A 14,455-nucleotide genomic window follows, 5' to 3' on the forward strand; every position below is an offset into this window, starting at 1 on the left:
GATATTTAATGGTTTTTTATTTAAAAACCTACAGCATAAGACACTGCTAAATACAACAGAAGAACAATGAAAAATTCCTTTCATTTAAAACAAGCATCTACATAGCTTGATGCTGAAAACCGCTATTGGATTATTCTCTTCTGCATCTGGATGATGGCACTGAAACCCAGAATTAATAACAAAAGTAATACATGTGTGTCATTTCTTTAAACAACTTCCCCGTTTAAAAACTCTGTGTAAATGAGCCATCATGTATTACTAACAGCAGATTGGTGCATTCCACAGTAAAGAGTTCAGAGGAATTTAAGACGTTAGCTATAGAGCAACCCTTGCCAGAAAAGAATGCATTTTCCAACATGTAACTAGTCAGCTGTACAATTCAGTTCTCAGCCCTTAGTCTTCCAGCAGATAGTTGGGGTTGACAACCAGGTATGGATCTTCATCAAAAGTCTCCTCTTCTTTGGACCCTCTCAGTCCTGACTGGGACAGTTCTATCAGAATGTGGTCCTGCAACAGACAAAAAATTGTATTCAAACAAGAACAGAAAGATTTATTTGTACTTTCTGAAAGGTGCCTCCTTTTTGTACTGGTACCACCTCTTATTGATGAATCGTTTAACCCTTTTAACTGTGAACTCCCTCTTTAACAGGCTCCTAATATTAACAATTACATTCAGTAGAAATCTCTTATTTGTTGTATGCTTTCTGGGAACACGTCAATCTAGTGGGTTTGTACCTTTTAATTATTTTATTTTTTCGTATTTTTTTCCTCCAAACTGCCCTAGTGCCCCCCTGACTTAAAGCTATCCGTTGAATGAAGTGTTGTTTGTATTTCCGTCTCCTCATGTATAACTAACATTACAAAAAAAATCATTTACACTTCTATAGGGACATAATATGGTACTGTGAACTTATATATAACCCTTAATTTATTTCAGAGTTTTCTCTATAATGATTTTTAACAGGTATTAAACAAAGGTGGCCTTTATACTGCATAGTCGATAACATGGAAGCACAAAACATATTTCTTAAATTAGGAATGTATTCCATAAAAAAATGAATCATTGCACTGTGTAAATTAAAAACCTTTTTCACTATCCACAAATCTCTATACATACATAATGCGTAAGTCGGTGAATGACTCTCTCTATGATCTTCTTTTTATTTATTAGGTCTTCTTCAGATTCTATTTCAGATTCAATTTCCTTTAGATACCAGTTAATAAGTTCACTCCTCTTTAATGATGAATCGTCCTCTTCTGCAAAGAAAATAATTTGCATAAACACAGTAACATTAAGATACCGTTCTAACCACAAGAGAAAAGGATATGTATGTTAACATTTACAATGCCGAAGAGAGAAACGTGCTTTTTGAGATGTTTAAGAAACATCAGACTTTCTTCTGTTTCTTAAGCATCATGTTTTGTACAGAAGGCTGTTGTATCAGGATTTAATTGGAGGTATTTAGATTGAGCACTGAAGCTCCTCAGTTCTATGCATCCAAGTGGCTTTACTGTAGTCTCCACACCCTCCCAAAGACTCCATCCCACTGGTATATGCTATGAAACAACTGCTGCATTTCATTACAGAAGTAGCCTCATTGCAACTGAAATATTTATTCACCCCATGAAATGAAGAAGCCATTTGGCACATACTGGTTAAGTATATACTTTGGGTTGTGGCTGCTGACATACGTTAAAGCTCTTGCTACAGTTTTCATTGCTGCTGACTCTTCCAGCTGGGTTAAACCAACACATACTACAAATCCTTTCCTGGATCTGCTTTGTTGACACATTCCTTTGCTTACCAGGTTTTGACAAATGGCTAAGATACCACAGCCAGAAAGTCCAAGGAGTCATACTTATATCATCAGATGTAGTAAGGCCACATGTGTACAGGTTCACACCTGACCTAACAACTTTCAAGTCTCAGCAGGAGTGAAAATCCCAAATGCAACAGCATGAGACGTAGTAACAGTGAGTCCCTGAATTCAGGGTCTACCACCCTTTTAATAAAAAAAATTTCTTACCTTCCTCTGCTTTCCTGAGGTGCAGCACCAAGAGATTAGAAATGCGGCGATACTCAGAGAAGCCCAGTCTAAGAGAAGCTTTGGGTGCAGCATCCTTGCCCATGTCCTCAGAATGACCATTGATTCCATTTACAAGACCACCAACCACAGCTGGAGCTTCTGCCTCACCTGTTTGGACACATGCCCTGGTTTAATACTGTAACATCTTTAAACGGCTTAATTCTCTGAGCCACTGAAAAGCGTTGCATTGACCAACCAGGTGAGTGGTCCCACAAAGAGGCTGAAGAAGCAAGAGAGTTAAGAACAGGAGTCAAGATTTCTAGTCCTTAGTAGATAAGAAATAGGTGAGAAACTGAAGAGAAGCATATACTCAAACAGGATAAGTTGTAAGCCTAGAAGTACTTTCCCCTTTGAAAAAATTCTCTGCAAGTAATTTACCATTGACTCCATCCTGGTCCTCTTGATCCCCCATTTGCTGTTCATCGTCTTGGTCTAAATTGATGTCAGGAGTCTCAACTCTAATGATGGACTTATTTAAAAGCCTGAAAGCTTCTTTCACATGTTTTGGGTGAACCTGATTTGAAAAAAGATGTATTAAATAGGCACAGTGGCTCTTCTAGTGTTAAAAAGCTTTTTTTCCCCCCCCCCAATAGCTCCAGAAACACAGCTCTGACTGACAGTGGGCCTTTCTAACCATCTCACCTAATTAATCCTGAACAGTATAGCCTCTGCAAATCAAATTATATCCCACTACAAGTACTCTGAGTTCACAGAAGGTTATGGAGGGAATAAGCAGCCTGATGAATCTTTCAGGCTTAAGCGATCATGTGCAGTCGATAAAATTTTTTACTTAAGCCAAGAACATTTTGAAGAAAGATCAGTGGAGCAAAAAACATGAAAGAAATGGGTCTGAACAGAAACAATATAAAAAAACCTCATGTGATTAATGAGACTCTCCTCCAGAGTTGAAAAGCAAAAACTGGAAAAATAATCTCTAGCTGAGCCGTAACCTTAAAGCTATCCGTTTCTTTGTAAGCTGAATTTAATTAACAAGAACCCAATGGGTGTCCTTATACAAGGAGTGAGCAAGCTTCTATCACCGCACGTGTCACATAACCCCTAAATCAACATTTCAAAAGGCCTGCTGAGTTTTAAAGCAGACTAGATGGATAGTAGTCATACTAGTTAATACACACAACGCGATACACATTTCAACATTTGTTGACAGAAGGAGAAGCTCAGATCACAAATACAGGTTCTTTTAGGGAGGTTCAGATACTTTGATGAACTTTGGCTTTTTAGATTGCAGGTGGAAGAGAGCTGTGAGAGATTACAAACTACACAAGATGAGGAGACACACTACCAACAGCCCTGGATGATACTAATAGATGATTGTTCTTCCAATTTGTCATAATTTGATAGTAATGGGCTGAGAGTGCTGATACAACTGTTACGCAAAAAGATGCCATGTTCTCAGTTTGGACCAGCTGATCTCCGTTTTAAAAGACATACCTTAAGCACAGTTTATCTGGCATACAAATTCAGACCAAGCATGACCACATGACAAGTGAAAATATGATCCAAGCTCTCCTCCTCACCCACGGGATTTAGGTATGTACAGTCTCACAGTCAAATAGCAAAGCCAAAACTCCCACAACATTTATATAAACAAACTTCCATCAAAAACCTGATACCTCATCACAGCAATGCATACGGGCCATAGCTTCAGACAGACGAATCATGCTTTCCAACTGCCGCACTGTGATTCTCCAGGATGACTTTGTTGCGCCAGAGCCATCACGCTGCCGTAGTCGTTTATACTGCTCCACTATGAAGTCCTCAGACTCCTTAGATATCTTTGTGACAGCAGACAGTATGACAATGTCATGTTAGAAGTATTAAAGTTCATTCTTTTTGCATTAGATTGGCAGTTCCCAGACTTTTCTGTACTAGCTACTGCTTTTCTCTGAAATAGTCTATGCTATACACATACTACACATAAACATAATGGCGATCATATTATGTTAAAATTATATTGTAATAATAATTACAGTAACAACGATATTAGAATAAGTACATTGACACATTGTTTTACAGCAGATTTTTGATAATATCTATTTTTCTGTTCCACTGACTTGCTTACAGGCATCATTCATGTCTGCCTCTACTAGACTGTTCCATGTTTATTTACCTTTCATTCTGCATGCAAACACACACAGGTGTATACTCAATACACTAACATTGACAACAGCTTTGTGTGCATGCTTTTTAGCCTGAGTCTATCTGCACATACAGAGATCCAGCCAGAAAAAAAACTCGCGACATGGAAAAGAAGTGGGAGTTTTCAAAACTCTGTAAGGGAGGGTAACTCCTTCCATTTAAGAAGAACTGCATTAGAAGTAGTTCTGAAAAATCTAATGCACAGCCCATCCAAGCTGCTACTTGGATTGACCACAAAAATTTGTACTTAGAGCAGTTTCCCATGTTCTGTATTTTACCACAAAGAAATATTGAGGAACAATACCCTTTTAAAATAAAGACAAACTGTTTGATTAACCTATGTCAATAAAAGACAAAAATCTCTGCAGTGTTGAATAACCCATGCGCTTGAGGTATGAGAAAGCTAGGAAACGATCCCTCAGTCATTCCAGACAGAGGTTAAGAACTGCAACCAGAGCAGTTGGTGATCATAACAACTACTGATTCTAACACTCTCAGCTCGACTGGCTGGGTTTCTGGAATTTCAAAAAAAAAAAAAACGAAACAAAACACACACAAAAAAGAGTACATGGTTCCAAATGATGTCATTTTCTAGGTAACTGAGTTTACAGCTCCTTTCTTGAGAGAACACTACACTAATGTCTTTGCATTTGCCGGAAAAAAGCACGCTACAAAGCAACTGTTCCATTGGACCTCCTCATACAGAACTACTCATACAGGAAAGCAGAATTACCTTTGGTTTAAACTGTCTTGCAAACAGCAGATACCTTCTGATATCATCCAATGAATAGACACGATCAACAGATTCTTCTACTCTGGAATGCAGATCCACTATGCGTCTGGCAATGGCGTAGTCTGTAACCTGGGATATTATTGCTCTGTCAGGTCACTTTTACAACATCAGCCAAATATCGAACAACAACTACATTCTTCCTTCCCATTCCCCTCCCTCACTTGCAACTCTCACGGCAGAGCCAGTCTTTCCAGAGGCCAGACTCTGTCAGAAGATCAAGAGAATGTCCTGGAGGTTTTTAATATAAGGAAACATAGAAGAGAAGGGATAAAAAGCAGTTTAAAGATTTATAACCTCCTTGGAACTCTCCTGGGTTACACGTTAGCCATAGAACAGGCAGAAAGCAGCACTTTGCAGCGTGGGAACTGCTTTCTTCCTTTTCAGCCTACTCCGTCTCTTTCACCAGTCCCTTCTCAATTAGATAATCACTCCAAGCAAAACAGCAGAGAGAACAGTGCTGAACCAACATTAATCTCTGTATCTCACGCGTTCCCAAGGCAAATGCCACACAGACAGGTGGTAGCAGCCTTAGCCTTAGTGACCAGCGATTTGTAAAAATGACTAATGGTGTCAAGTTTGCAGGTCAAATCACTACAAGATGAAAAGGCAGTATCCTTGTATTCAGCAGAGCATGTTCAGATTTGTACTGCAGGCTTTTAACTTCAGACAGAGAAGAAAAGCAGAAGCCAGACACTCTCACGAGATCAGCTTCACCTAAAATTGCAGAGGGCCACCAAGATGGTCAGAGGGCAGGAGTACATGAAGTATGAGAAGCTGAAAAAACTGGGTCTGTTCAGCTTGAAAAGAAAGCAACTGCCTCATTGGCGAGTATAGATGTGAGATGGAGCCAGATTGTTCTCAGAATTACAGAATGCACAGAATTATAAACAGAACCAGGGGAAATTCTGATTATTAGATTAGTTATTATTTTCTAAACACATTGAGACTTGTTAAAAATTGCACTAGGGGCCTAGCGAGGCTGCAGAATCTCCATCCTTGGAGATACTCAGAACTAACCAGGTCAAGGTCTTGGCAACCTGTTCCCAGTGATCTGCTTTGAGCATGAGGTTAGACTACAGACCTCCAGAGGTCTTTTCTGACATAAGTTATTCTACAGTTCCTTAAAATTACCTCATTACATTCATCCACAAGAATGAAGAAGAGATCAAAGCGAGACATGATGGGAGCTGACAGGTTTATATTCTGTTTCAGTGACTTGGATCTGTCATAGCGCCCACCAACTGGGTTTGCTGCAGCCAAAATAGAGGTCCTGGCGTTCAGGGTAGCCTGACAATGAGGGGAAGCAAAAAAAAAAAAAAAAAGGGGGAAAAAAAAATAATCTGTGACCACTTTCATTCGAAGCAAATCATTGTTATTCAAATGATCAGCACAACATCTTTTAGATTAGGAGTTTCAATGGAGATATGACAACAATCAATCCTCAGAAGAACCCAAACCAGCCCTTTCTAACCAGGTCTCTGCCCCATGACACTTGGTGAATCAAGTATTTTAACCTTTTCACGCTCTTGACAACGAGCCCTTAAAAGTGCTTTTCACAACTCCCTGTTTTTAACAGTGCAAACAGATAGTTTGCTTCTACAAACACACACAGAAATCTATATCCTCTTTTGGGGTTACTTCAAGGTTAGGATTTCCCCATTTTCTGTTTCCTGTCCACTATAATTTTTTTTCTTTTCCTTTCAGTAACATTTCTGATCTTTTTGGGGGTATGTGGCCCAAAAACTGCAGGCAAGCGATCTCTGTCCTGCCACAGTGAGGCAGCTGCAGAGCTGACAAGAAATTCTGACAGATCAACGCTAGATCAGTACACGTAACTAACAGTCAGATGATTGTACAGACTACACAACCAGTGGAACAGTGCAAGCTACCTTCACTCCTGCTTTAGTAATGGATATAGTCTGCTGCTCCATTGCTTCGTGAATGGCTACTTGATCCCGCATCTCCATTTTGTCAAATTCATCAATGCAACAAACACCCTGCAGCCGAAGAATAAAAAATGGTAGGTCACCCAAATTAAATCATTTTTGGAAAAAACCACCATTAAGACAATTTGGGGCTCTTTGTCATTAATCAATGATGGGATGCGGGAACCTCTCTAATTCCCAAACTCACATTATCCGCCAGCATCAGTGCTCCAGCTTCAATGACGAACTCATGAGATTCTTCATCTTTTACAACAGCTGCTGTTAGACCAGCAGCACTGGAGGCTTTTCCACTGGTGTATACAGCACGAGGACTGAACTCATCTACATGTCTATGCAGAGAAATAACAGTGAGAAACATACTTAAAACGTCAGATTAAAACCTGCAGAAACAAGTCAACTGTAACACAGTACTGCTTTCAACCTCTCAGGCCAGGATTTGTTCCTTCCTTCAGGAAGCAATTAATATCTAAGTAGGCCCTCCCACCTCTAATGATTGAGCGAGCCTTGGAAACTAATCCTTAGTCTATCACAGGGCTGTTATTCACTCACCTCTGCTTAAACCAGCAGAACAAAAGTAATGATCCAGACCTCCTCCCACAAGTTTTCTGTGGACTTCACAAGCTAACCAGCTCCTTACAGGTCAGGTAAATGGCAGCACAAGGGAACAAATGCTTTCATAGTAGGAAGCAGTGAGACTGACCACAGACAGCCCAAGGCAGCTTCTGTGGTGCCTCTACATTTCTGAGTTGCAGTGTACACAACTATTATAAGATGTAGCATAAACCACAATTGTTTCATGATTATTTTTCAGGACTAATAGTTGTCCATTTGTCCAAAGTGTTGGGACCTACCAATTTAATCCAAGCTAAAAATAGGGGCGTGGGGGAATCATTATTTCAGCTAACTCCGATATTTTAAGATGTGCAATAAACTTTGTAATTTTAATATTTAACGTCTTTCAAAAATATTTGGAAATTCATACTTTCATAACTACCTAAAAAACAAAAAAAGTCTTAATTCATTCTTTGTTATTACCACAGGGGCTTTCTGAGTTTGCTTCAGCCCTGTTCAAATACTTCAACCACATCCAAACAATTCCTGGAAAATATTCTTAAATATTTCACTTCCCTTTCCTCTGTTTAACATAGAAGAGACACAGTACACATTTATAGCTCTAGTCACCGTAGACAAATTATAAATACTGAGTTTTAATGAGATGCTTACTTTAGAAATTGACTCTTGGCTGTACTTGGATCACCAACAACACAAACATTGATATCCCCACGCAGTGAAGTGCCTTCTGAAGTGGTCTTAGGAACTCCTCCAAAAAGCATCAGCAGAACCCCACGTTTCACTTCATCATTACCTGCCCCAGAAAAGACAACTGACTAAAAATCCAAAGAAAATACCACATTTTTCTTATTCAAAAAAAACCCTTCATCCCACTATAATTTTAGAGCATTTGAGCACATCTGCTCAGGATTTACCTATTTGCTAAACATCCACTAAAATTGCATTTATGTGTTTGATACAGTTTCAGGGCAGAATGATTCAGAAAGCAGCTGAATTCCTTTATGCTACAGTGGCTCAGAATATGGACCAAATTCAGCAGATCAAACTTTTCAGACCTAAGCAATCCGAGTCCTCAAACTAGCTCTGAGCCAGAAACAACTGCAAACATATATACACACACTTACAGAACAGCATACAAATATTTGGAACCCGTAAATCTTTTGAAGGAAGGCCATATAAAACAGAACTTAGACCCAGCTATCAGTTCTAGGGTTTAGTAGTAGATCACTCAATAGAAAAAACATTTTGACTAGTCTTGCAGGCTTTCATGATCAAACCCAGCAAGTACTCAGCAAATAGGTTCTCCTTTTCTAGCATAACCAGTGCTGGAGGGGAGAGTTTATGGTAGCTGGCATAGGGCTTTCAAGCTTTCACAAAAAGGCACTACACAGACAGCAAAAGGAGTATTTTTACAAGTGAAATCTTCCCTCTCTGAGGCAACAGCTGGACTCTTACCATGGATAGTGGGAAAGAGGCTGGTGCACAGATTATGGTAGAGGTTCTTGTCTTGGCTCATTTCAAAAACCTTCTCCCACTCTTTCACAGACATTTGGTTTTTAATGCTTTCTGCAGTTTGTTCTTCATCTCTGAGCTCTTTTCCACCAAACTAAACACAGGAAATACTTTTTTTAAAAAAAAAGTAACAGAAGTAATAACATGGCCACTACTGAATGAGAGTACTGCAGGCAGGAGGTTACAAAAACTTGCTCTGTAAGCTGAATGGGAGGAACACATTCAGAAAAGCTGACCTTAGGCTAAGGAAGCTCATCAACTTATACCTTTAAAAACCAGTAAGACAATTTCCTAAGAGGGCAAAAATCAATGGAGTGTACTTCAGGTAGTGAGAAAACCCAGCAAAGATGCCTGTCCAGAGATTAAAAAGAGAGTAAACCGGTACACATTCCTTTGGCTAGAATCTGCCTTTGTAAGCATTCTTCATTAACCGGAATTTAGAAGGTTTTTCATTACTCTGGAATGAAGCAGGAAACTTCTACCCCCAGAAAATAACAGACACTAATTTTATCCTAAGTGAAGGTGCTAGCAGAATTATAGATTCAAATATCATACCACGCTCAAGCTCAGCCATATTCAGTATTACTTACTATGTTGTAGTAGCATCCCAAGATGTTATGTGAAATAACAGAGGGAACAAGAAAGAAGGATTGCTGTTTTCCCTGTGACAAAATGCAGCAATAGGACTTCCTGGAGGAACAGGAAATGCTGCAGAAATGGATGAAATCTGAATTGAAATCAATGGACCACATAACTCCTTAGAATAAATTGGTAACACTAGCCAATAATCACATTTGTGAAAACTGCCACGAACAACAAAGAAAAAAACTTGCTGTATAAGTCCAGTCAGAATATATAGACAGTCAAACATACAGGAAGGTGGTGCACACATTTAAAGCTTTATCCATTCCTGCTCCCTGATTTTCTTTCCAGACTCACCCGTGGATTTGTTGGTGCAACGTAACAAGCTAGAAAAACTAGCTTATATGACAGCTCTCTGACTCCAAGGGCGCGAAGTCCTCGAATGCCTTCAGTTTCATAGCCCTCTGTCCCACTCACTCGGGAGCTGGTTTCTGCGCGCACTCCTGCCATTAGAGTGGGGTTAGAACAGCAGTTCCCAGAAAAAGCAGGGAAGGACTTCTCATTGAGGTCATATGCAGTAGCAACAAACCTGGTGTTGAGAGCTGGGACACATCAGGCACGACAATCAGTGACCCCGTGAAGTCACATTTGTCACCTGCCTGAGCAGACTCCACTGCTTCTGCACGCAAGATCACTTCCACGCTGCGAGGAATGCTACCACGCGGCAGCTCAGCCTGTGTCTCCTGAATGCGAACCTGGGGAGGGAAAGAATATTAAGCACTTAGTGAACATCACCAAATCTCAGAAGCTAAACTGTTAATAAATACAGTGAGTAGCATTTGATTGCTGCCATCCATGTCAGTCATGAAATTCCTCTTACAATAAAAAAAAAAAACCAACCAAAAATCCCTTCACTAATCAATTTCTAAAGGTGCCTTGGAGAAACGCAAGGGGATACACAGGGGTTACAATGACAATTCTGAGAGCCTGCAAAAGCAACTTGAAGAGTCCAGATAACATGACTGACACAAAATATTATTGCAGGTTGTGAAGTGCTGAGCATTTGACAGCGTAAATCTACTTGGAAGAGCAAAACAACGTAGATACTAAAAGACCTCTTTTCATACTTGTCTAAAACAACACCATGTGATGTACCCCCAATATAAGACTAATAACGGCTCAAATATGTCTGTTTTCAGTGGCTTGCTTAGGCAATGAACATCATACAACAAAACTACTTTGATGCTATACTACTCATGATTTCCCATGCTTAAACATAAGCCTTCCACAGACAGAAAGAAACTATTTGCAAAAATGCCAGTGCCTTTTGTTGGTGTTGACAGAACTAAAATCAACTGTCTTCAATGTGCAGGAGTACAAACAACACCTTTCAATTACCACAGGAGCTGTCCCCCAACCTCACCACCATACCTTCTGGAAATCAACAAATCTTGATTTGTTTGTGTCCAGCAGGAATCTTCTTCTATTGGCACAGACTGGGTTTCTGCAAATGTTTGGCTGTGTGTATTTAAATTGCTGTTCCACATCTTTAATCACTGTCTGGCAGTCAAGGCACAGGAAGGTTCCACTTACAAGCTCAGGATGGACGGGGTGGGTACGTACCACCTGTCCACTGATACGCATCAGCGAGCCAATTTTTGCTGAAGTCAGTTCTCGAATTCTGTTTAAAACAAATTCATACGGATTAAATTCTGAAGTTGAGCTGACATTTTTAAGCCCAGGGTACTACCCAAGCACCAAGATGCAATGCAGGTTCATTCAGTCTGTGACTAAAACAACAGCTGTAACAGACAAGAGAAAGAAAGATCCTAAAATATGTTATCATTTTATGATTTTACATACTATAAGACTAACACTAGAAGTCAAACCAACGCAAAAGTTACTTCCCTGGTACTTCAAAAGCAACATAATATAAATCATTTTTGCAAACTGAGAGAAGTGACATTTGTTTGTGGAGTATGATAAATGTTAAGCATCCGAGTACAATTCACAAATGAAAAACTTTCAAAAAATACCCTGCACAAGATCAGGAAACTTCTTTGTAATTGTGTTGGTCAACTGTGCATTTCACACTATGTAACAAAAACATTTTCAGTATGCTTTGAGACCTTTTTTCAGTAGTAAAAATGCACAATTTTCTGGAATAATAATCTTACTTGTGTCTGGAAGGTAGGTCTTGGAATGCAACGTAGAAGTCCTTGCTTGAAGGAACATTTCCATGGTCTCTGGCAAAAGTCTTTACTGCTCGGCAAAGGTAAGGGTAAACTCTGAAATATGGAAAATAAGTTCAAATTTTATGGAAGCTATCAAATTGCCTTCTTCACTTTAGACTACATCAAACGCTTGTATCGTACGTTTTCAGGTTCTGGCTTTTACTGCCACATTATGCAAGAACACACAAAAGCTAATTTAAATATGCAGAATGTAAGACTACTGTATAATAATGCCATTTGCTTTATCGTCTGAAAACGGGCTCTTTTAAGCCTCATTTTATGTCATTTCCATCCTTCTGTTAAGAAGGTAGGTCCACAAAATAAGCCACTGGCTCAATAAAATGTTTTTAGAGCAAGAAGTTCTAGAGTTTATTCTGTATTCCCACACTGAGCGTTTATTTCTTTACCAGAATAAATGCAACTGCCTAGTTAACTAACAGTCTCTAGAGAGGAATCTACTGAGAATATAAGGTTTGATCCAGTAAAAAAACAAAACAATAAAAAAATCTTCAGTGTAAGTGTTTTCAGGATACAGAAAGCAGATAAACCTCTTTTTTTTTTTTTTTTTAACCTAACATGTAAGATGTTATGGTGCTGAGACCACAGCACTGCTCAGCTCTCAGGTAATCTCTACATTTTACCTGTAAAATTCCTCCTGAATAGTGGTAGAGAGCTGCTGATTGAACTGCTCCAAATCCGCAAAGCTTACAATCAACGTGTTCCGCTCTGGCCGAATCAGTTCTTCAGCATCACGTAAGTATTTGACCTCCCCATCTCTGCTCTGGAATCTGAAAGTGATACAGGAAAACATTTCATTGCAGTTACATGTCAGGTAGCAACGGAATACTTCTGAATGCAGGAAAGAAGGCGAAGAAAAGGATCGCACACATTCAGGTGTGTGCAAGAGAACGATGACGGCGCAAAGGCCCTTCTGAACAGCCTTTCTTTCTTCTTCCACCCCCTTTGCTGTGTCTGTTCTACCAACACCGCAGCGCAGACACACCAGGTTTGCACCCCATACAGCCGGCCTGCCACACAGAACTGTACTGGGAGTTTAACAATGACTCTGCACCATCAAAACAGGTTTTGTTTCCTCAGGGTGATGATAACGGGCCTCCCAGTTTGCTGCTGACAGGAGCCAAACCTAGGCAACCAAGTGCACCAAAGTGTAACGACCAAGCCGTGAGCGGGATTTTCAACCTGGCCCTCACAAAACTTTACTACAAGGAACCAGAGGCACGGACCGGGGTCCCCCCGAAAGCTCTCCCAGGGGTGCCGCCAGCCCAGGGGGCTCCCCCCCCCCGCGCCCCCTCGCCAGGCAGTCACTTCACGGCAGGGCCCAGCCCGCGGGAGAGCTTTCCTGGCTGAGACGCGAGGGGCAGGGGCGACAGGCCCGGTCACCGCCTCACCCAAATGGCGGCCCGCTCCGTCAGGCGCTTGCGGGCCGCCGCCTCCTGGCGGCCCTGCCCGCCCGCCGCCAGGCCCGACCCCCTTCACTCACTCCTCTAAGAAGTCCTGAAACAACTTCTGGCACTTCTCGGCCACCTCATCGCGGAGCTGCTGGTGCTGCTGCGCCGCGGCCGCATCCCCCGCCGCCGCCGCCAGATCCATCCCGACCCGCACCCGGCACCCGCGCCTGTTCGCGCCACTGCGCGCCCCACGTGCCCCGCCGTGCCGCCGCGCCGGCCAATCAGCGCCCGCCGCCCCGCCGCCCCTGCTCCCCCCGGCGCGTTTTCGCGCCAACGAACGAGGGGCGCGGGCGGGGCTCGTGCCGGCGCTGGCGCGAGGGGCGGGCGGATTCCGCCAGAGCCCCCCAGCCGCTCCCCTCCCCAGCCTTGTGCTTGGCTTTACCTGCCGGGGCAGCGGGTGGGTTGGTTGGTTTGTCAGCAAACTTGTCAGTGCTGTGGAGGACCTCAGCCTGTGCTGGAGGAGTGTGTCCCGCAGGCAGGCAGGCCCCTGCTGCGGGAAGCTGCTGCGAGCTTGCGCGGGGCCCTGGTAGCACGGGGGGTGGCAGAGCTGCAGGCACAGGTGACAGGGCCATGGCTGCCCTGGGCGCTGCCGAGGTGTCCCGGCGCTGTGCGCAGCAGGCCCCTGGGTGGGCTGCCGCTGACAGACCCGCTGGGTGCCGTGGGGGCCTGTCCTCAGGGGTGACGGGTATAAACTGAGCCGGGTGAGGGTCAGGCCTTGGTCTGGCTGCTTGGCTCCTCGTTGGAACCGCTGCGTTTCAGGGGAGGGTGGCGTGAGGTAGCTTGTGCCATTACTACCGGCAGCTGGTGGCACACCATGCCTGACAGTAGGAACTGTTCCGCTATCTATGAAAAATTGCTTAGAATTGCTCTGCCACCTGCAAAGTCATTACTCTCTGCCTAAACTGGTAATTTTGTTTTAATTAAGTCAGTCCTGAAACCTTTTTAAAAGCACTAGCAGCCCAGGCTCCCTGGTGCTGTTATTTCATGTCAAGGTGCACTTGCCATATATTGCACAGAGCCTAGTCTTAATTGCGAAAGGGAAAGGCTGCCTGGCAATTTGGTGGTTTTGGGTATAGTGCTGTGGATTCAGTTCTGCACG

At 42.2% G+C, this 14,455-nt stretch overlaps 1 protein-coding gene across 1 annotated transcript; it reads right to left on the reverse strand.

Annotated features, from left to right (window-relative positions):
• On the reverse strand, window positions 1-13,534 carry MCM6 (minichromosome maintenance complex component 6). The gene is made up of 17 exons (XM_055718723.1): window positions 13,389-13,534; window positions 12,529-12,675; window positions 11,831-11,941; window positions 11,085-11,334; window positions 10,243-10,408; window positions 10,011-10,156; window positions 9,015-9,165; window positions 8,211-8,352; window positions 7,174-7,315; window positions 6,930-7,037; window positions 6,172-6,327; window positions 4,981-5,109; window positions 3,722-3,883; window positions 2,466-2,601; window positions 2,028-2,195; window positions 1,118-1,257; window positions 1-507 (listed from the first exon to the last, which is right to left on the reverse strand). The coding sequence occupies exons 1-17, from the start codon at window positions 13,496-13,498 to the stop codon at window positions 394-396; spliced, it is 2,478 nt and encodes an 825-aa protein (XP_055574698.1). The 5' UTR covers window positions 13,499-13,534; the 3' UTR covers window positions 1-393.
• Window positions 13,535-14,455: the final 921 nt, after the last annotated feature.

This window comes from Falco cherrug, chromosome 8 (genome assembly GCF_023634085.1).
Source record: "Falco cherrug isolate bFalChe1 chromosome 8, bFalChe1.pri, whole genome shotgun sequence".
Lineage (NCBI taxonomy): Eukaryota > Metazoa > Chordata > Aves > Falconiformes > Falconidae > Falco > Falco cherrug.